Source organism: Syngnathoides biaculeatus, chromosome 9 (assembly GCF_019802595.1).
Source record: "Syngnathoides biaculeatus isolate LvHL_M chromosome 9, ASM1980259v1, whole genome shotgun sequence".
NCBI lineage: Eukaryota > Metazoa > Chordata > Actinopteri > Syngnathiformes > Syngnathidae > Syngnathoides > Syngnathoides biaculeatus.
Genome location: NC_084648.1, coordinates 1930098 through 1952586, shown reverse-complemented (window position 1 = coordinate 1952586; position 22489 = coordinate 1930098). Strand labels below are relative to the sequence as shown.

Below are 22489 nucleotides of genomic sequence, written 5' to 3'. Positions count from 1 at the left end.
CTCGGGGTCTTTTTTTGTAGCCTTATTGTCATCACACAATGCATCTAGTTTTAGTCTTAGATTTTGGTGCAGACCTGAGCAACCCATTCTGACAAAGTTCCACTCTCCCCACTTCTTCCCCAACTATGTTTTCTCAATTTGATTCCAAAATCCAAGGTGATTTGATCCATCAAGTCAGCCAGGCAGCATCTTACTTCCAGCCCGCCTACGTGGATTCCGCCACAGTCTTCTCTACTTCCCCGTTGCCCTCCTCTGGTGCAATCCATGGAGGTATCCTGTTGGACCCATCCCCTTCTTCCTTAGAGCCACACCCACTGAGAGTGGCGGCCAAAGCCTACAGCTTGTCCTCGGTCCTCATGCTGATCCTTATGCACGGTCGCGTTCTGAACGAGGAACCGCTTGTGCTCAGGGGATCAGAGATAGCTGCCACAGGAAAACTGGCCGACCCGCAGAGCCTGCTCTGTTACCATGGCAACAGCAGTCCAGGTGGGGACCTATTTTTTCATTTATTCAGTGTGGACCAATGAGTTTCATCCGCTTTCATCACCTGGCAGTCTGAAGAAGATTCTAAATTCCAAGGAGGACCATTGGGCTCAATGTGTCATGACTGTGCCGTCTTGTGTGTCTCTAGAGTGCCAGCGCTTCTCAATCCCAAGAGCGTTCAACAGCAGTCTTGGAAAAGCAGCGGCAGGAAACAGTGTCATGCAGTTACTCTTGCAGGTACGCTTAGTAAATACCAGATCTGCACACTTCCAAAGACAAGTGTCCTCTATAAATCTCTAAATCCTTCTCACATGACCCCCCTTTTTTTTTCCTCCATAGTTGGAGTCCAATCCCTTCCCCTTCAACTATGTAGCCAACTACACCGTCTCCACGGAAGTGGCATCCATGGAGTTCCGCACTGAAAATGGCACCCAGATTCCCATCTCGGGACTGGATGACAGTCTCGCCATCACTGTCGCCATTAACAACGGCACTGGGGCAGAGCTCGGCACAGATTCCTCCGGTGCGGCGGGCGTCCCCACAGCTGGAGCTGTGAACATCAGCCGCTGCGACTCTGTCATTGTCAGGGTGATTACAGGAAACAACAATCGACAAGCTGGATTGTTTGTTCAGCTCAACTTCACCTCTTTGGAAGGTCAGTGATGACTTTTAAATGCAACTGTGAATAAGGAGCCACCTTTATACTGTAATTCTGTGACTCTCATCACACCCACATTGTATTGTAGTACACTGTAGATTGAGGAATTGAACAATACACAACACGAGCAAGAGTTTACTAGATCTTGGTCTTTTACATTGGTGAAAAACAATCAGCTGCAGGTTTATATGGTATTACTGAAATGATTGGCACACTATGAGAGAGGTAGAGAGAGAGAGAAGGGGCAGAGTTTAATGCCTATTCTTGTTTCAAGGTGAAAATCCTGTCTCTAAATGCTTTTGCATGACTTCTGAACCTTTTTATTACATTTGAAAGGAAAAATAAATGCAGGCATATCCCTAGAAAGTGCCTATAAACTATAATGCTAACCAGAACTAAAATAATTGAAAGCCAATGTGAACCAAATCATTGCAGTGTGAGTTTAGTTCCCGCTCAGCGACGCTGTGAATGTGAGAGTGAGTGGTTATCTGATCTCTATAAATTCCCTTCGACTGACTTGCTGCCTGTCTGGGGTGCAGACTGCCTTCTGCCCAAAGACACCTGGGATAAGCTCCAATTATCAGCAACCTTCAACGGGATAAGCAGTATGGGAAATGGATGGATGCATGGACGCTGTGATATAGTGCATTCCAATTTTGGCGAAAAGTTAAAAAAAAACACAAAAAATCTTTAAGGTGAATTGTTGTATCCCCTTCACCAGATGCAGGACGCACACCTGAGAGCAGTGAAGACTCGGAGGAGCCGTACATCGAAGCCTACCTTCATTCCCATGAACGACCTAATGAATTCAACTGCACCGACAGAAAACGTATCACACTCAATATGACCCGAAGCCAAGGCCTTGATCATAGGAAGTACACTTTCTTCCTGTCGCCTCAGTAAGAACCCCTCGCAAAAAGAATGCATAATAAACATTGTTGTATACTGTAATTACTGCATATTTCATCTGTCTGTTCCGTAGGACATATGACACCACACTTGATTACTTTATCAATGTGACAGCGCCCTGCAACCCCACCTCGACTTCTGCCGGCATACATCTTGAGGTGGGGCTGTTTGTTTCACTGTGCCAGTACTTCAGTGAGAGCGAGAAGCAGTGGCGGACCGACGGCATGGTGCCCCTGGCAGAAACCAACGCCAGCAGAGCCGTTTGTCGCACCAGGCACCTCACTGCCTTTGCCGCAGGCCTCTTTGTTCCACCTCATGCAATCAGCTTTACGGCACCAGTAAGTGCTCGAAGCAACAACAAACATTTGATGTGATGTTCATGAAGATCAACACGTAACTTGGGTCATGTTTTTCAGGCGCGCTCTGGCCCACCGAGCTTGGTGGTGCTTATGGTGTGCGTGCTGGGCTTGCTCAGCTATGTCGTTGCCGCCGCGATCTTGCACAAGTTAGACCAGCTGGATTTGCGCCGGGCTGGTGTGGTTCCTCTGTGTGGCACAGATGGACTCTTTAAATACGAGGTTCAAGTCAAAACTGGATGGAGTCTTGGGGCAGGTAAGCTACTACAAAAGAATTGTATTTTTTTACAGTGTTTGCAGTATACTTACTGGAATGCCCCCAAATTTCGTTTTCAACATGGTTCATCATTTTAAATCATTGCGGGTGTGTCTACAATTTTAGGCACAACTGCCCATGTAGGAATCAGTTTGTATGGTCGCGAGGGCCGCACCGGGCACCGCCATCTCGACAGCAGGGGAGCCTTCACACGCAACGCCCTCGACATCTTCCATATTGCTACAGACACCAGCCTGGGCAGCGTGTGGAAAATGCGCATCTGGCACGACAACAAGGGTACATGAACTACATAAACCAAATGCATGCGGTGGCAGATGGTTGAGTTGAGCAAATGGTTTACTGTCCCTCAGGTTTGTCCCCAGCATGGATGCTCCAGTATGTCTTGGTCAAGGACTTGCAGACAGGCAGCAGTTACTACTTCCAGGTCGATGAGTGGCTGTCGGTAGACAATGAGAAAACTGAGGGTCGGGTAGAGATGGAAGTAGAGGCCTCGGGTAAGAAACTAGCCTGAAATCATAACTCACACAGGTTGGCAACCATATGTATCGTCCAGTACGTGGAGTGCGCAATCACCCGCCACTGTTTGGTTTCTCCAGAAGACGGATCGCTCCGCCAGTTTCCCCGCATCCTCCGGGCCGAGCTTCAGAGGGCGCTGTGTGAGAGTCACCTGTGGCTGTCGCTGTGGGAGAAGCCCCCTCGCAGCCCCTTTACGCGCTTACAGAGAGCCACATGCTGTGCTTTGTTAGTGCAGCTATTTTTGGCCTTCAACACGCTGTGGTACAGCATTGTGGTGGACAAGAGGGTCAGGTGTGTGTGCACATTTTCATTTGGATGATTTTTGATTCGTTTCCTCCTTCATTTATGAATCGTCTTAATGTGTATGCTTTGTCCAAAAGTTAATAGGAATTCAAGTGTTAACATTACATTATTCACCTTATTCAGTAAAATGTGTGATGTGGGGTGAGGTATCACAGTGCATTAATACAATGTCATGCCTAGATGTTATGTAATAGATCAAATTGTGATGTAAAAAAAAATACATGGTACAACGAGATGTTTCTGTTTTTCATTAACAGGTGTATTATTGAAATAAATTGAAAATAATCTGTATGCGGGTAATTTAATAACAGTAAGAAACTTAATTTGGATCTCATTCATTTTTTTTGCGCATTTGGCAACATTTCCAAATAACATTTTAATAAAGTTTTAATTTTGTGTTTCTGTGAATGTAACACTGGCTTTTTAGCCTTAAAAGTCACTGGAGTTGACTTCTCCTTCATGGAGGTATGTCTTATCCCAACGCTCCCGCCTGTTCCTCCATTTTGTTGCCGTTCTATGTTGCAGTCCACAGGCCGTGGGGCAGTCGTCTTCGCTAAACGGCAAGACTGTGGCAGCGGGTGTAGTGACATGTTTGATCGCCTACCCTCTTTACCTCCTCGTCTTCACACTCTTCAGAATGAGCCGCAGCAAGGTAATGATACAGTGTTGCCAATTCTATTATATGCAGTACACTACTGTGTATGCCACACGCAAGATGACTATTTTCTGTTTTTGTTTGTGCAAACGTTAAGTGTGTTTCAGTGGAGCAGGTGCCTCCGCCAGGAGACCAGGAGTCGGTGGAGATCGATTACTTCCTGGACAACTCCTTGGCTGGAAGTTCTTTCCTCTACTTTGATGGCGAGGTAGAGACCTCTGGGCGGAAAACTAAATTCAGACAATTAAAAAATCTTCGATGAGCTTATTCTTGTTAACCCTTTAACCACCTGGACAATCAATCAGAAGAGGGCATTATCAAAGCAAATCATCACTTTTAAGGACGTGAGATGCCCCTCGCCATACAGTAAATGTCAGCTCAGCGAATGGCAGACCACATTTTTGAAGTGATTAGTTCTACTTTGGTGTGTCGGTGTATATGCTGTATGTAATTTTAAAAAAGTTTGCTTTTGCACCCTACACATATTTGATGAAGACAGATAATCTTTTTCACCATTTAGTGACATCCCAACTATTTGGTAGTGTAACTGCCCAATGGAATTGTAAACTTGTTGAAGAGTTGAGGAATGGAAGCTTTCAGACTAACATGGACTTCGCCTCCTGTGCTGGTTCTTTTGCTCATTACTCTCCTTCTCTTTGACCATCGCTCTGCCCCCTTTCTCTCTTTCGCTGCCTCTCGATGAATCTGCTTTTTCTCAGACCAACTCAGAGGAAACCAATGTGGATTTGCCCACACCATCCACCAAAAGGTCAGTTTCTCTGGTTGTGTAGCGCTTTTTATTTTTACCCCAAAATCATTCATTTCAAAAGTTAACATCGATTTGTTCTGGACTTTGGGTGTTGATTGTGTGCCCATAAATGCCTTTCTGTCTGTATTTCAGTTTGGAGAGTTGGGGCATGGCAGACGAGGAGACAGACGACAGAGATTGGCCAGAGCTGTTGGGTCGTGTGTCTGTGACAGGGGGGGCGGGACACGGGGCAGGACTGCCGAGGCTGAAGAGGGGCCAAGGGAGCAGGCACCTGGGTGTGGACATGACCTTTAACCCCGATGATGAGGACGAGCAACGTCACAAGTATTTTACTTCTTCAGGTAAGCAAATATCACATGTAAAATTACAATTTAGCCCTTTACAGGGCATTTGTTGAAATACTTGGCAATGCAACATTTAACCTCAGAAAACATTTTTTTGACAAATGTTAGCAATACATTTTTATGGGGTCAGATTTGTTTTTTAAACAGGTTTAGGTCACAAAGGTTTTGACTGTAGAAAATTGAGAAATTGAGTCAGCGTGTCCTGTGGCTCTCGTAGCTGAGTCCGCCCTGAGGTTGACTTGCTTTACCTTGCAGATGAGGACCTCATCAAATACATTTTGAGGGACGGCCAGAACTTGTTTCCACAAGCAGATGAAAGTGAAATGGCTGATCTGTAAGTATCTGCGGAACCTAAAGCATTCACCGGTGTTTGTTTTGGCGTTTCCGGGATCTTCTTTTACTGAATTCTATTTTCCTTTGCCGCGTTTGTGTCAGCGCCAGCATTTTCGATGACAACACAGAGGTGATTCTTCTCCAGAAAATCAATGATCCTCTTCCCCTTGAATCAGTCAGAAGAGAACCCCCGAAAACTGCTTTTTCTTCCAATACAGGTGCGTTGAAGATTGAAACATTTCCAAGCTGTTGTTTCTCACGTGATGTAAAAGTCAAATGTTTGTCAAAGGCCCTAAACATGCATCGCACTGCATTTTTGTCGGAACCCGCCCGTCTGCAGTTGTGGCAGATGTGTGTCGACCCAGACGGTTCCCTCCCTGGTGTGGACGCGCCGCCCTCTGGGGGAGCTGGGCGGCGATCGGCTTGGCCAACAGTGTATCCATTTGGGCAGCCCACGGGTTCAATCAGAAGGTTGCCATGATGTGGCTCATCTCCTGTTTCGCCAGCTTCCTGTGCTCCTGTCTGCTACTGGAACCAATAAAGGTAGGATGTGATGCATCCTCGCAAAATGTGACTTTGTAACACACACAGTCACACTCCATTTGAATTTAACTTACTTGACATCATTCATGTTTAGATCCACAGCAGGCAGGTGATTTTCCAGTCATAAAGTCACTCAGTGCTATTGGATCAGCACCAAATTGTCAAATGGAGTTCACATTTGGGAAGGGAGGACAGATGTTTTACGGGTTAAGCAAGACAAGTGTTTTGATATTTTTTTCAGAGTTCAAATACTGTCAACATCTAAGTCAACACTCCACATGAGGCCAACTCCATATAAGCTTAATCATGCAGGACAGTGTTGTGCTGCCTCCTTCTATCATGAATCTGTCAATGGGGGGCAGCACATCTACTACTGGATCACGCATGTGCCTCACAGTTCTAAAGATTGGGGTTCAAACCTCTGCTTTGGTCTTGTAGTGTGGAGGTTGCGTGTTGTACGTTCTTGAGTTTTCTCCAGGAACTACAGCTTCCTTCTTTTTTACATTCCAAAATGCAAAAATGTGTCGCTATTTAGGTTTTGTTGTGTTGTTACTTTCTTGTCAAACTGGATTTTTTTTTCAAAGAAAGATTCACACAGTTCTGACATTTATCCTTCAGGTGTTGTGCGAGGCCCTCTACTATGCAGTGTTTGTGTGTCGCCTGCGCCCTGAGGATCAGGATGTGTTGGTGGAGTTCCCCACAGTGGCGAGAGTGGTTCAGCGGGTCCACCGGGTCCGGCCACCTCAGGGTTACGCACTGTCCCAGGACCGGCACCAGGCCCGCAAGGTCCGCTTGCTGCACACTATGCTGAAGGTAAGCAAAACCTACATTATGTGCCATTCCTTGCGTCTCTTGTAGATTTTACTTCGATTTTATCAGCTTGATGGGAATCGCCTGAAAATTGGCATTTTATGCTAATCAGTTTAATGTCATAATTCATTGAGCTGATCAATGACATCATTAATTGCAAAAGACATTTACTCCATGTCGCCATTGTGCACAGTATATCCAATCCACAAACCTAGTTTATTTTTATATTGGTAGCACTCGTCTCTTAAAAAGAACAAAATGTTGGGGGTGGGGTGGGTGGTCTATGTCTTTTGGGTTTGGATTTTCATTCAAGCCTTGCTTGAGGTATGTTCACGTACTTTTGATACGATACGGCCCGGAAGCAGGTAAAACATTATGTAGCCTAGCAAGCAAGTGCTCGTAGTAGTATGGAAATGCTGCTGTTCTGTCTAAAGTTTTTTGTGTGGGTGAAGTAGTTTAATTACAATAAATTCATTTAATGACAGTAAGTTAGCACCCATTATTTCCATCATGTTCCAATGTTGATTTGACCTGACTGATTAGAATAGCTGATCTGACCAGAGCAGTGGAGCCAAGGCACATACTGATAATTCATAATTGGAAAATTTCACAGCACAACAACCAACAAAAATGTCAGAAAAGGTCGATATTAATTATATAATATAATTTGTTCTGTCTGTAATTATACAAAGTAAACAAAGATACATTATTCATTCTAAATATTATTTAGTGAGCAATTAAGTGCACAAGTGTATACAGTAAACGAACAGTTCATTTCAACTTACACTTTGCTCCAACTTGTGATCGGATCGGTGATCGGTTAGCATTTTTTTTAAACTTGCTGATTGGTGATCACCCCCAAAAATCCTGATCGTGTAACTCTTAGTCTCTTGAGTATTTTCTACGTTGACACGATTGTTGTCTTTAATTTTCAGAACTTCCTGGTTTACATGTTCTTCTTGTTGGTGGTTCTTCTTCTCAACTATTCGGACTCAGCCAAAGATGCGCACAGCCTGAGGCTGCAGACTCAGTTGCGACATGTGCTGCACACACCCGAGTACCACAATATCAGCAGGTAAAATCCAGGTTGCCCCTTTGCACCGAGGATGTTTGACAATATTTATTGTGTTAGAATGCATCATACCGTGAGGTGTTTCCTTTCTCATATAATTTCAAAAAAGGCATCCAAAATCTTGTAAAATCCCTTACTATAGTAAATGCATTACAATCCATGTAAATTCCTGTCATCATTTCCTAATCCCGCCTATTTTGTCATTTAGCCGACATGATGTTTGGACCTGGCTGAATGCATCCTTATTACCTCGCCTTCTGAACAACTCTGCTCTCCTTGGAGACACAGGAAGTGTATTATTAGGCACATTGAGACTCAGACAAATCCACCATAGACAGGGTGAGATGCCTTGGTTTTGAATTTCATGGACTTAAATTCTCGTCTGTTCTCCAAGCAAATAGTACTACGTGCACATTATTCAATATTTTGGATGACTCTTGCAGTTCTGGATGGGTCCAGAGCCAGAGACATGTGGGGACCTGCTGCTCCTGCTAGTGTGTGGCGTTTGGATCAGAGGAGCGGACTCAGTAACGCCACAGACTTGGTCCTCCAGCTGAACAGGAGTCTGGAGGGGGCCTCTAATTCACTGCAGCAGCTCCAGCAGCAACACTGGCTTGGTGACAGGTAAACAACTTTCATCTGCTTTGAAAGTTCATTTTAATCAACAACGTGCTGTAATCAACAAACAGTTATAGGAATGTTTGATTGTGAGTTTTCTTACGGATCTGGCGAGCAGATTGTGGCTAGAGTATGTGAACCGTTTGACAAGGAGCATGCCTATCAGGTTTTTATTTTTGTCTGCAGACCTTTGGAAAATAATTGTCCCAAACGTAGAACAACTATCAATATGTGTTTTTGCAAAATAGCTTCAGGAGTGACCAGTTGTTTTATCCCACATTTGGACTGCAGATGGAAGGTGGTCTTAAAGAATTCCAATAAATTTTTGACGGTCAAATAAATTCTCTTTTGTCTGTGTTTGTTTGTAGGAGCCGTGCTTTGTTCGTGGAGTTTTCGCTCTACAATATCAACACAAATCTCTTGGCAGTCTTTTCTTTCCTTTTCGAGTTCCCAGTTTCTGAACGTGCTCAGTCCACCCTTGACCTCATTGTCATCACTCTGTGGCCAATCACAGGGCTGGATCTGCAGCTTCTTTTAATGGTAACCACAAACAGGACTCACATTTTCCTATTCTTTGTGTTTCTATTTTTGCGATTTGACTTCCCTTGGTTTCCTGTTTACTAGATGGTCCTTCTTGCCTTGGTGTTATATTTTCTGGTGCGGGGGTTTTTGGGTTTCCTCCGAGAAGGCTACTCATACCTGCTGTCAGCCTGGAGAGTCCTGGGCGTCTGTAAACTTGCTCTCGCAGCATCTGTATGTGGCCTGCATCTGAGTCGGTGCGTCATGGCCCAGCAGCAGTGGGCGTCATATCTCAGTCGCCCACGGGATGCCTTCACAGACTTCTACCCGCTTGCCAAACAGAGCCAGATGTATACAGTCATGGCGGCCTTGCTACTCTTTATACTAGTGCTCAAGGTAAGACATAATTCTCATATTAAGCATATTAATGAGATGGTACGGCTCAGTAGAGTTAGGATCATGAACCGCTGGAGGTGTTTAAAGGGGACAGGATTAACTCCCTCACCTACGTAGTGCCTTGAAAAAGTATTGGCCCTCTTCTCAAATTCTTATATTTTTGCATCCTTTCCCCCACTTTAATGTTTAATATAAACAGACAAATATAACCAAAGTGAAAATAAATGCTGTTGTTTCACTTATTAAGGGAAAATAAATATTCAGTTACCTGGCCCTACGTGAAAATCGAATGGCTCCCCAAACCTAATCACTAGTTGGGCCCTCCTGAAAAAATGGTTTTCGATAACTGGCAATGAGTCTTTCTCCATGGAGAAATTTTGCTTTACTGCACCTTGTAGAGCTGTTTCAGCAAAAATGTAGTGTCTTTAAACATGAATGGCCTTTTTAAGTTCATGGCACTGCATTTCAGTCTGACTTGATGGTGTGCTGTGGATCATTATCCTGCTGGAGAATGAAGTGAGCTTTATCCTAAGGTGGCAAACTGATAGCTGAGCATTCTCCTTCAGGATTTTCTGTTAAAGAGCAGAAATCATGGTTCCATCAATAACAGTAAATTTTCCAGGTTATGGTGGAGAAAAGCAGCCCAAGACCATCATACTACCACCACTGTTTGACTGTTGGTATGATGTTCGTTTTCTGAAACGCTGTGCTACAACGCTGTAACGAGACAAAAACATGCAACATTAAAGCCCAAGTGTCATCCCTATAAACACTCTAAAATAGATATTGTTATGAAAAATACATATAACATTATTCACTTCAATGTCCATACGAAAAAATAAATGTGTGCGGAGAGCGCGTCATCCATGCGCAAAGTTGCAGAAGTGTCATTCTACGATATCCAAGTGGTCGCCATATTGGCTGCATCCTCTGTCCGTGATGTCGCCCGGACATTCGCCAATGAAAACACGAGGTGCACCCTAACTATGGGAGACAAATGCGCCCCTTCTGACACGGAAGCTCTTTTCGAAAAGGACAGCACAACACAACCGAGTGAAGTTACCGGGGCAATATTACACTATTGTTTCGAGCCCTCGGGGCAATATTACACTATTGTTTCGAGCCATATTCAGATGTTATGCGATCACGGCCAAACCGTATCCCCGTCCGGGGGATGAGCCATCGCGGATGAGCCGGCCGGTGTGGCTTATGACAGAGCCGAGCCGTCCTGCTTTAGGGGGGTGTTCACAGACGCCGCAGTACTGAGCAACACAGTCGAGCCGGGGCGCCATATGCGCACACACGGCTGAGTGAGGCATTCTCGGCTGGGTTCTTCAGAGCCGTCCCCGTCCCCAAAGCCCGACACGCAGCCTTCGCAGAAGGAGTGACCCCTGAACGTGGCGCCTCAGCCGGTGTGGCTGATTTTCGGCACCGTGGTGGCATATAATGGAGCCGAGCTGTGCTGCTTTTAGGCGGATGTTCAAAGCTGCCACAGTACTTGTTGAACACCGTCGAGCCGGGGCGCATTGCTGCCTACCTGTTAATTGGAGCCCACGAAGCTCTCGTCCTCTGCACCCGTGCAATCCATTTTTCACAACGAAGAGGGTCTCTTTCAAACTTATGAAGGGTAATTCCATTCTTCCGAGTGTTCAAGCAATGTCCAGCAATGCAATGAGCCAGCATTCTGGCTAACACGAAGGAACGACAAGCCACCTTCCCGGAGGTAAAACTAATGGAAACAAACGAATCCACTAGGTGGCGCCGCTGTATTTTACATCACTTCCTGCTTCTTCTCGAAAACAAATCCCTCGAGAGGATTTTCATGGAGGGAGTTACAAAAAGCTGTATACATCAAAATCATGTTTTGTGGTGAAAAAACGCATGGGCCCATATTGGCTGACGTTTTTTCATTAATATTAAAATCATCCATTTCATGACAGCAGCCCTTTAATTGGACACTCTAAATTGCCCCTAGTTGTGGTTGTGAGTGTGAATGTTGTCGGTCACTATGTGCCTTGCAATTGGGTGGCAACCAGTTCAGGGTGTACGTCACCTCCTGCCCGATGACAGCTGGGGTTGGCGCCAGCACTCCCGCGTCCCTTGTGAGGATAAGCGGCTAAGAAAATGGATGAATTTATAATGTGGGGACTGATTTGATGGGGCTGCAGCCCAACACGTGGACAATATCTGCTCAGATAATGTGGTGGAATAAATTTAGACATAAATCAAAGCCCTCCGCTTTTGCTAAGTTTTATAATGTCCTTGAACACATTTTGTTTTCTCTGCCATTCTGCAGGCCTCTCATCAGTTGCGCTTCCTGCGAGAGTGGGCCTTGTTCGGCCGAGCTCTGCGACACTCTGCCCGGGAACTGCTGGGCGTAGCGCTGGCCCTGCTGCTGTTGCTGCTGGCGTACTCGCACACCGGACACTTGGTCAGTCGCTGCTTTGGTTCATCATTCATGTTTGTGGTGCAGTATGAACATCTTCAAGACCTTTGATGTTTTCTCTGGCATATTAGTGTATATGGTGTATCAAAAAACAAAATGTTAACTAGCAACAACAATACTGACCTAGAATTGCATTTAAGATGACTGCATTTACAGTAAGATTACAAGATAATCCATACAAAAACACCTGCCCATATTTCACCTTGATCTATTTCAATCTCATGCTGTTCCTTTTATTTTTATTTCTCTCAAATAAATAGTTCATTTATCATTCAGTATTTTTTGATTTAACATATAACTTTTGCCACAGATGTTGCATTGATTTGGTCCATGTCTCAAACAATAGGGCAACAGAAAATGAAAGTCTTTTGGTACACACACACACTTATATTGCTCCAAACACATCGAAATCTGTGTGTATACAATTAACAATCATTTGGTGATTTTAAGCTGAAGGTAAAAGTCCGCCTCTACATTGGGTTTCAAATCTAAAGTATATTGAGTGCAATGGAGGCACCTAATTTATGTTTCACTCATCCCTCTTTTCTTTCACTGCAGCTCTTCCACTCCGTCTTTGAAGGCTACGCTAGCGTCAGCTCCGCCTCTCTGTCTTTCTTGGGCGCCGGTGGCCGTGGGCTGATGTCATGGGAACCTTCCCGGACACTAACCGGTCCCGCGACCAGCGTCTCCTCACTGGTGTTCCACGCGAGTTTCGCCGTGCTCCGGTTGATTTTGGTGTGGTTGGTCACGTCTATTTTACTGAGGAACTACCGGCGTGGACGTGCAGAATTGTACCGGCCTGCTGTTGACCTGCAAGACTATGAGATGGTCGAGTTGTTCCTCAGGAGACTGAAAATGTGGATGGGATTTAGCAAGACCAAGGAGGTACTGAACTAGTTTTAATCCAATATGTAGACAAAAAGTCTCTGGACAAGCGTCTTTACTAGTTCCAACTTGGGGAACACAATTATTGTTGAATTAAGTGAAATTAAATTAAGCAGCTTTTTAACAAATTTTTGGGGTTCAGAATTCAAAACTGACCTCAGTTTTTTTCCATCACATCAAGTTTTTGAACAAAGTGCCACAAAGGAAATTGATATTAAATAAAACCTTAAGAGGGAATTGTTACAAGCTTTGAAAACTAAAAAAAAAATGTATAAAACAAAATAGAACTTGTGACGGTATGCCCACGTTTACAACGTGAAGAGAAATGCCAGCACAAACCCTTAGTTCCTATGTGAGCTAACTACAATTGTGCGTGCGGGAAATATGTACAGTAACTCCAAATGGCATTAACCATGAACAAATCAAATCAAAACATGAACAACCAAAGAAGCAAAAGCAGCTTACAGCTTTTCAGAAGTTAACAGTATACATTTTTATTAATGATGAATATTGAATATGAAACTTAGATTAGACTTTTTCTTTTTTTTTTTGTGGGGCTTGACTCAAATGCCACATTGATTCATGACCAGTCCGTGAACATCCTGAGTAATTACACTTTATAAAAACCACCTTTTTTTCCTTTGCATTTACAATACAGCTCTATTTTTCTTTTCCTGAAAACTTTCAATTAATTTGATGGAAAAAATGAAATTCATAAGGTAGGACAGTAAATTGAAATGTGTCATATTCCTAAAATCTGACTGATATGACGTTTTTCTCCCATTTTCTACGACGTCATCTTCCCAGTTTCGTCACAAAGTTCGCTTCGAAGGCATGGAGCTGCCGCCGTCACGCTCGTCGTCAACCAGCGACTGCAAGTCTCTGTGTTTACCGCCGCTGGACCGGCCTGACTCGCCATCCACTCCGGACAGCATTGACGCCGGATCCGAGGCCTCCTGGTGCCCAGCGACCTCCAGCCGCTGCAGCCTGACTGAAGCACCCGGCGTCGGCATGGGTTTGGGGCATGGCCTCGGGCCCAACGTGGCGGTGGGAGGCACCAGCCTGAGGGAGAGAGCGGAGAACGAGGCCTCCCTGAAGAGGCTCCTGCCTACATTTGACGCTCTGCTGCAACAGCTCGACCGTGTCACCATGGTTACGGAGGATCTATTCCATCTCGAGTGCAGACTAGAGCGAGCACAGAGGAAGAGGAGACATAGAGCGAAGGTGAAAGGAGTGGATCAGGGGCAGCGTGGAAAAAGGGGAGACAAAAACTGTCGACGAAAAGAAAGGAAGAGTGGCAAGGACAAGCACAAAGGGGGCAAAAGGGCCAAAAAAAAGGACACAAGTGAACTTCGAACAGAGTGTCAGGACTCTGCAGCCAATCTCAAAATGACTCCCGCTACATCCAAAGCGCTGCCCCCCTCTTCGCCTCCAGCATCTCCCTCCAAATCCTTCATCAGCGCTCCCCCACCAACTCCAGTAACGGAACCCTCCACACCCCCTCGTTCCCATTCCCAGCCTCCCAAATCTAGCACAGGAGCTCCATGCACCACGGCGGCCACCCCACCCTCGCCGTCGTCACCTCCCCCGACAGCCTGGGAGCACCCGCCCGCAGAGAGAGAGGCCCTCCCCTCCTCGAGCCTGTTCAACCATCCGGCGCACACGACGACCATCCCCACACACAAGCGAAAACGCAAGCCTCCCCCGCTGAAAAATAAGGTGCACCCCAACTAGGCGGGGACCTGAGGGAGGAGGCCCGAGTGAGGAGTGGACGAGATAGCAGGACAGAGAGTGAGGTTAAGGACGAGAGGAGGGCGGGGCAGCTGGTTTTGTCTCCGAACACTCCTCTCTAAACCTCAAAAATAACAAAGAAGGTACGAGAAAGTCACAGGAAGGTGATTGTTGCATTCCCACAAACAAGGTGCTGGTCACCGCCTCAGACAGCTAGGAAAACACCAAAACTGAGAAACTTGTTCCTCCCGTTCCCCCCTCGACCGCTACAAGTGACCCTGGGGGTCACATGGAGGTCATCGACAGAAGCACAGGAACGTGCTCACCTGAGGAATGACAGTTTAAAAAAAATAATAATAATTAATATTTCTCCGTGTTGTGTGTACGTTTCATGGATGTAATCAAGATGTGTTGATGCTATTACTACCATGGGTACTCGTGACCTGTCTGGAATATAAACGTTTTACCATTCCACCCCAAATTTGCATGCAAGGCAAACACAGATACAGTATACACACACGCAACACACGTAGACAAACCTCTGTGGGGGCTCGGCTTCGGCAGCCACTTGTTCAGGGTTACAAATTTATGTTGGAGCGGTACAGAGAGCAAGGAAAAGCACAGAAAGTGATATCACGGAAAATGTGGAGAGACAAAGTCGAAAATCAAAAGAACATCAATGTAAGTTGGAAGCAGTATGATGTATTTAACTCCACCCGCCATGAAGCTATATTGACTATCAGTATGCTTACTATTTTTAGTGTTCTACATGGTTGTGATGTAAATGCACTTTTGTTTGTTTGTTCCGATAGACAGTGTTGTTATATGATGTAATAAGCTTGGTATCAAATTCAGTTTTGTTATACTGTAGCTAATCATTTGAAAAAAAAGCTTTTGCAGCAATAATGAACTTTACCATGCCCATAATTTGTATTGTACTTTGCACTTTATTGTCAAATGGAGCAGATATCCAAGGTTACATATTTAACGTCAACTTTATAATTCTTGTTTTGATGTCATGAGAATGTCTGAGGATTAACATGGTTTTGAAGCAGTTACTTTTTGTTTTTTTTTTTTTTAATCAACATATGTACTTTTGTCCAGGGGGCAAATCTCAGGGAACACAAACTTCTCCTCAAAAATAGCCAATGGTTTTTGGGTTTTTTTTTTGACATGGGAAAAGGAGTTTTTTTTTTTTTTTTTTTGTGGAAACACACCTCTTGACTCCTCCAAAAATAGTAATGAAGCAATGAATATGAATGTGCTGCGGAGTTTGTGTGACTGAGTGATCGTTGACAACCTAAGACTGAGTTTTTCCACACTCAACATCCCGCCAGATACAATCTGACAAGTTAAGATGACTTTATGAAACCTGACTTTAAAAACCTTGCATTGCGTGTATACCCATATGTATATCTTGGTGCTTAATGTATATATTTGTTTTCGCATTTCATGGTCAAAATGTTATTGTTCTTCAGTTATATGTGGTCATTTAAAGCACAAGTGTTGCAAAGTGTTACATTTTGTCGAGCAAAAGGATTGCAGTCTAAGCTAAAGATGAAAGCAAGTGCCAAGCGTAAGAGCATAAGAGTTCATGTCCACTATCCCTGTGATTTTATTTCAGTCTGTCTCGAATGTGGTAGGATCTTGTGTACAACTGTTCCCGTTAGCATTTGTTTTATCCCATCTGTATTTTGCAGACGTGTCGATTTTCATGCTTTTGCACTTGACAATGTTGAATAAACAGCTCAACAGTAAATGAAATCCCAAAGATGTGCGTGAGTGAGTGCTTCAATTGTCCCTGCAGATTTAGTCCAAAGACGCCAAGACTTCCCTCTCCCCAGCCACTTCACCCCAATCTTCCGGTGGGACCCTGAGGCATTCGCAGGCCTCAGTAGGGAGGTGTCCAGAGGGCATCCTCACTATAAAGTTTTAAGTTGTGCTTCACATTCTCAGTGCAGGAAAGGCGATCACAAACTATTAATTGACAACTTTTTCCCGATTGAGATATTAGCAGTTGCACTGTGTCTTGTTTTTGCATGCCAAAATCCACATCGGTCTGATTCATTAGTAGTAGGGGAAAAAAAGCTAGCTAATTTGATAAGATTCCTAGAAACAGCTGAATCCGTTGTACAGAACTGTAATCCCTTTGCAAGCAAAAGAGCGAGAGGAAGACCAAAGAAAAGGTTAGTGGATGTGGTGAGAGAGGACATGAGGATCGTGGGTGTTAGAGCGGAGAATGCACGAGATAGGCTTAAATGTAAAAAGATGACACGATGTGGCGACCCCTAACGAGACAAGCCGAAAGGAAAAGAAGAAGACTGCTTGCAAAATCTTTCTAAAAGAGAGGTCACTGAGACCTTTGCTGATCTATTTCAATCTAATTAATCTTAAACTTGTAGTCTTTGATTCAAATGTATTTTTTCTCACCAACATCATTTGGCTCAAGCAATAACCATCAATCCATTTGTGCTTTTTTGGTATGTGGGTAAAGGAGTTGTCAATAAGCAAACAAAAAGAGATGTCGGAAATTTTAATGCACTCAAATGTCTTCATTCAGTTTAAGTACAGAGTTTCAACAAGTCAATACTTTTGGAAAAATATGTGGAATTTACTGTGTTCACTACTTAGACGCTCAGAAAAATAGGCATTCTTAAGATCAGATGGTCCCATTCAGTTTCAGTCAAAGTATGTTTATTAAATCTACCACATGCAGAAGACGAACCTCGGTTGGCATCACCTCTCCTGTGGGTGCGTGCGTAAATCACACAAAATCTGTGAAGTCGTCAACGGTTGAAACGAGCCTTTTACGCTGGCCCGAGCTTTCTTGATTTGACGCTGCAGAGCTCTGCTGCAAAGATTTGTTCGGCTGAGCGTGTCCCTGCGTGAGCGAGATGCCAGGAGTCGAACGGGACTGAATGTCTTCGTTGGCCTGAGAAAGCGGAAAGGAGAGGAACACTGACCTCACACGATCCGCAAGTGTCTTCTGCTGAAATAGAGCACGTGTGTGTGTGTGTCTTCCTACCCTTGTCCTGATCCTCTTGATGTGCCGTAACCTTGCCAGCCACTTGGAGGCGTACGCATCTGAAGGGTTGGCTCTGTACTGATGGACCAAGGAGGCCATCTACGAAGACCGCGACAAACATTATGAATAGGGTAATCTCGTTTATCAAGAACGGTACATAACATAAAACCGCCACAAAAGACAAATTCTGCAAAGTAGCAACCAATTTATTGTGTTGATGAGATGATTGAATTTGTCAAGTGATACTTTAGAGAGGTGCAGTTAATCCATTTCTCCACTTGAGGTCGCTATTCATGCACTTCCCTTTGAAAGGCAAATGTGCAGGTGCTGAAAAGCTGGCTTTGGAGGGCTCCTGGCCCAACCGTTCAGCACTGCATCACACTGACAGTGCCGGTGGTGTACGAAGTGCAAAGCATCATGGGAAATAGGTCCACCAGATGCTGCAGCTTCCCAAAATTTGTTGTGGAGTTCTTAATTGCAGCACTAAAGTTGTATAAAAACAGGCTCAACGTCATTACTTTAATGAGTGCTGGGATAAATTGGTATTTGAATTTATCTCAAGAAACTCTGACAGTGAGGGTCAGGGAGATGTTGTCAAAAACGTGAAGGACTCAAGTAGCAATTAGGTCTCCAACAAGTCTCCAGGGTTCCGTGAAACAGGGTTCTGAGTTGTGGAACATTAACATTAGTCTGAACATTCCAGTGATTTATCAGGAAATATCTAACAGCGCATTCATTTATTTATTCATTTCAATCTGTTTGGCATTATTAGTGTCATATAAAGAAACACTGACATGGGAAGTAGATAACAAAACTGATGAAGATCCATTTAAAAAAGTTCAGCGTAAACAGGGCTGGTTGACTGAGAAATTTTCCCCATTTTAGCAGTCCTGGATAGAAGTGAACATTGCCTGCGGATCCATCCAATCCTTGTAATCCAAATGTAGAGTACATTTGTTGGTTTCCTACTCTCTTTCTCCTATCATCTGAATGATTTCATGCACTCTAGTGTCTAGGAAAGCAGGTTTCTTGGACAGAGCAACACAACGTAATCATGAGTGTGTTCAAAAGTATTGGGAAAACTGTCCATGCCAGAAACAGCGTTCAACTTGGATGATGATGATGATGATAATGGAATTGGACACAACAATGTTCAAGCCATCGTTTATGTTGCTTTTGGAATGAAAGAATTTGATTTTATAGAAGGCTCATAATCAGTTCTTCAATCATGCATGGCGTAATTTGCCAAAACAGAAGAGAGTCAACCATATTAGCTGAAACAAAGCGAAAAGTCCATTGTCTTACAAATCGAGTACTAGAAAATGGACCTCATGCAGTATATCGAATAAATTCTCCAAGGGTTTCCTATACATACAGTAATGGAAGGCAGTTGTGTAAAAAAAAAAAATGTACTAGTAAGATGGTTGTTTTACTAGTGCTCTTATCTGTCCATTGCAGACAAAGAGTGAACTAGTATATGGACCTGAAGATGGATATCAAACCTATCGCCTTAATGCTTAAACTGCTTCATATGACCAGGGCAATGTCGACTTACGTTGGCATGCAGAGCCATCTGTCGGACCAACAGCGGGAGGTTGCTGTCAGAGACAATTTTTGCCACAGTGGTATCTACTAAGCCCTCAAGGTCTGAAAGACAGGAGAAGACAAAATCGGGCAACAAACTCAACAACAACAGGGTCAAGCATTAGTAAGTGATAAAATGCGCAGCTCACCTTTACGGCACTGAAGGGAAACCAGATTACATTCATAATCCAGTGGTTTTATGATCACCTCCACAAAGTTAAACTGACCCTAACAGGTGGAAAACATAGTGAAGACAAAGCAATGCTGCTGATACCGTACATGCGTGCACTCTTCAACTGTTCAGCAGCAATAAAGTTCACTACAGTGCCAAAAGAAAGCAACCCTTCTCCCGAGCACGTTTTTCCCCATTTTGTTCTGATTAAGAGACGGCGCAATCCACCATTGTACTCCTCTCCATGGTAACAAGTGTATCCGTTTGTGTTTGAGGAGACAAGATGAAGCTTGACGTTCTTAAACAAAGGGAATATTGGAATACATGATTTTATTGCAGTAGTCGGACATAGCGCATTCGTCAAAGAGCAAATTTGTCTTGGAGTCGGATCCATATATTATGTGTTGTCTCAGATGTGTTCGGTTCCAAACTGCCAAACTTTTTTTTTTTTTTTTTAACTTTACTGGTGGTCAAAAGATGCCCTGCGATTGGCTGCCAACCAGTTCAGGGTGTACGCTGCCTCCTGCACGTTGATAGCTGGGATAGGCTCCAGCACTCCCGTGACCCTCGTGAAGATAGGCGGATAAGAAAATGGATGGATGGATGGATGGATGGTCAAAAGACATGTGACAAAACTAAAAATAAACTCGCTTTTGAATTCAAATAAACTATACACGATGGTGACATTGAGGTAAATGTCTTATGTGGAGCCGGCGAATTGTGACATTAAAGCCGATCAATTGATCAGCATAAACTGCTAATTATCGTGTGATACCAATCAGATCGGAGTAAAGTCTAGTGTACGGTACCTTGTGGTACCTTGACTTTTTATTTGTGTGACAAAGCTTGGAAATCAATGAACTCATACCAAATCAATTTTCTTTTTAATTGAAATCATGTGAATGGTTGCCTTGTAACTAAAATTTTGGCTTGCAAAACAGATAAAAATACACGAATCTTTCCTGCTGTATGGCTACGATTACAATAATTGTTTCTGGTCAGAACTGTATAGTTGATAATGTAGCATGTATGCATGCGTCTACCTTTATGGTGCCCAGCTTGTACTCCTCGCCAGAATCGTTGTAAACCACCATGACAAAATCATTGCCAATGTGACGCTTCTTATTGCAGCAGCCCTTGTCGCTCTCCCTGTTCGGCATCAGTGTAGCGATGTGGAAAATAGCTACACAAACACGAGCATTAGTACTGTACGTGGAAGACTACAAAGACACAGAGCATGAAATGATCCCAAGTGTTCATTTACACACTTTGCATGATGTCATCATGCCAGCAGTACGTGAACTCGCCATCGTCTCCGTACTGATCGAGCCCACCCAAGAAGATCTGGTCAGGGTCGCAGTCCTTCAAGTGGATTAACTTCCCAAGCCCAGTGAGGAAGGCCGCGTAGCGGTTTGAACCGTACTCGTTTGACAGGATGGCCACCTCATTGTTAACCTTAAACAGAAGACGTCATGTTACTGAGAATTGAGCATAAGATTGAAAAAACAATTATAATTACACAATTGTGTATTATTATTATTATTATGTAGTATATTATTAGAATGACATAAAAATCCGTTGACATTCTCAAATTCCACAGGTTGGTTTTCAACCAGCGGCATGGTGGCTCAGCTGGAAAGCCTTGGTAGTTGACAGTTCTGAGGTCCTGAGTTCAATCCCAGCCTCCCTCTGTGTGGAGTTTACATGTTCTCCCCATGCCTGCCTGAGATTTCTCCAGGCACTCCAGTTTCCTCCCACATCGCAAAAACATGCAAAATTTATTGGACACTCTAACTTGCCCCTAGGTGTGATTGTGAGTGCGGCTGTTTGTCTCGATGTGCCCGGCAACCAGTTCAGGGTCTACCCCGCCTCATGCCCGGTGACAGCTGGGATAGGCTCCAGCACTTCCCGCGACCCTCGTGAGGAGGTGGAAGGAAGCGGCTAAGAAGATGGATGGGTGGATAGTTTTCAACCATTACCAATTATGTTATGAGCTCTCCTGTATGAGCTATAATCTTTAATCATTCAGGAAATGTTGGAGGGCTTTTGTGAAAATTTCACAATTTTGACGATGAAATGAGCTATGCAGTTTGAAGTTGGGATGATTTAAAATCAGCTCAGAAATGTGGAAAACAGAGGTAAATGTGTAAAAAAAATTTAATTCGGGGCTTCCATTTTGAAAATTCAAGAACTTTGGGAATCAGCTGAACAGTTTGAAGCTATAAAAAAACGTGGAAATTTGAGATAAATACAAAAAAATCTCTGAAATGACATTACTTCAGCTTACGAAAATCTGAGAGAAAACATTTCACCACATTGAAAATGTAAAAAAAAAAATATCCTCACTTGACTCGCTCCGACAAAGATTACTCCAATCTTATGAGTGTCATAAGGAGGCATCTGGTCCAGAACCTTCACAGCACGATCAATAACCTTAATACAAAGGACACATTGTCAACATTATATCAAACCTTTTCATAATTGTCCGGGGTGTGAGGAGAGCAGGTTCTACGAGGGACACTAACCTGGGTTTTGGGCAGCAGCAGCGGCTTATTGGCTTCATTACCAAAGAAAGGCGAGTGATATAGCTGGAGGAATACAAAGCTAAAATGGGGACGACACAAAAAGGCACTATCAAAAGTCACATTAAAGAATGTTTTCATTGGTGGAATATATAGTTTGGGTTCTGATAAAACATTAATGTGAGCAAGCTATATCATTCGTTTGTGGCATGCAAATGACGGAGCGCTGTCCGAGTCAACGTGTGTGATGACGCCAACAGATAGTGCCAGACTAGTTGCACATATAAGTAGTTCAAAACAAATGCCTAGTGACATAATGTCGAGTCTAGAACTAGTCACACAATGTTGACACTCCATGTTTTGTTGATCCATTGAATGATTTTGTGTTTATTATCCTGGTCAGGGACACAGCGAGGGTGTCTGGGAGTCGATGCCAGCTGGCTTTGGGGAAGAACAGGGGTAAAATTTGGACTGGTTGCCACTTGATGGCAGGGGCACATCGAGCCAACAGCTAAGCGCAATTTAGAGTCTTCATGCAGGTTTTTGGAATGGGGGAGGAAGGT

The 22489-nt window shown here is 44.0% G+C and overlaps 2 protein-coding genes across 4 annotated transcripts in view; one reads left to right on the top strand and one right to left on the bottom strand.

Moving 5' to 3' along the window:
• The window catches only part of pkd1a (polycystic kidney disease 1a), a 66295-nt gene extending 49882 nt beyond the window's left edge, over nt 1-16413 (top strand). For both annotated transcript variants that reach the window (XM_061831164.1, XM_061831163.1), the window contains exons 31-55: nt 157-486; nt 632-720; nt 823-1138; nt 1863-2040; nt 2124-2388; nt 2467-2662; nt 2789-2959; nt 3034-3177; nt 3280-3490; nt 4028-4154; nt 4255-4365; nt 4877-4926; nt 5059-5267; nt 5526-5604; nt 5706-5821; nt 5944-6146; nt 6765-6959; nt 7892-8031; nt 8237-8367; nt 8472-8652; nt 9015-9186; nt 9271-9561; nt 11858-11992; nt 12566-12892; nt 13700-16413. In XM_061831164.1, the coding sequence (XP_061687148.1) occupies nt 157-486; nt 632-720; nt 823-1138; nt 1863-2040; nt 2124-2388; nt 2467-2662; nt 2789-2959; nt 3034-3177; nt 3280-3490; nt 4028-4154; nt 4255-4365; nt 4877-4926; nt 5059-5267; nt 5526-5604; nt 5706-5821; nt 5944-6146; nt 6765-6959; nt 7892-8031; nt 8237-8367; nt 8472-8652; nt 9015-9186; nt 9271-9561; nt 11858-11992; nt 12566-12892; nt 13700-14626 (5294 nt within the window). In that variant the 3' untranslated portion in view covers nt 14627-16413. The remainder of the gene's footprint in view (nt 1-156; nt 487-631; nt 721-822; nt 1139-1862; nt 2041-2123; nt 2389-2466; nt 2663-2788; nt 2960-3033; nt 3178-3279; nt 3491-4027; nt 4155-4254; nt 4366-4876; nt 4927-5058; nt 5268-5525; nt 5605-5705; nt 5822-5943; nt 6147-6764; nt 6960-7891; nt 8032-8236; nt 8368-8471; nt 8653-9014; nt 9187-9270; nt 9562-11857; nt 11993-12565; nt 12893-13699) is intronic.
• A 729-nt stretch (nt 16414-17142) lies between these two features.
• The window catches only part of tsc2 (TSC complex subunit 2), a 44662-nt gene continuing 39315 nt past the window's right edge, over nt 17143-22489 (bottom strand). For both annotated transcript variants that reach the window (XM_061830661.1, XM_061830659.1), the window contains 8 exons: nt 21930-22008; nt 21751-21837; nt 20673-20859; nt 20448-20587; nt 19382-19460; nt 19204-19295; nt 17649-17747; nt 17143-17555 (listed from right to left, as the gene is read on the bottom strand). In XM_061830661.1, the coding sequence (XP_061686645.1) occupies nt 17388-17555; nt 17649-17747; nt 19204-19295; nt 19382-19460; nt 20448-20587; nt 20673-20859; nt 21751-21837; nt 21930-22008 (931 nt within the window). In that variant the 3' untranslated portion in view covers nt 17143-17387. The remainder of the gene's footprint in view (nt 17556-17648; nt 17748-19203; nt 19296-19381; nt 19461-20447; nt 20588-20672; nt 20860-21750; nt 21838-21929; nt 22009-22489) is intronic.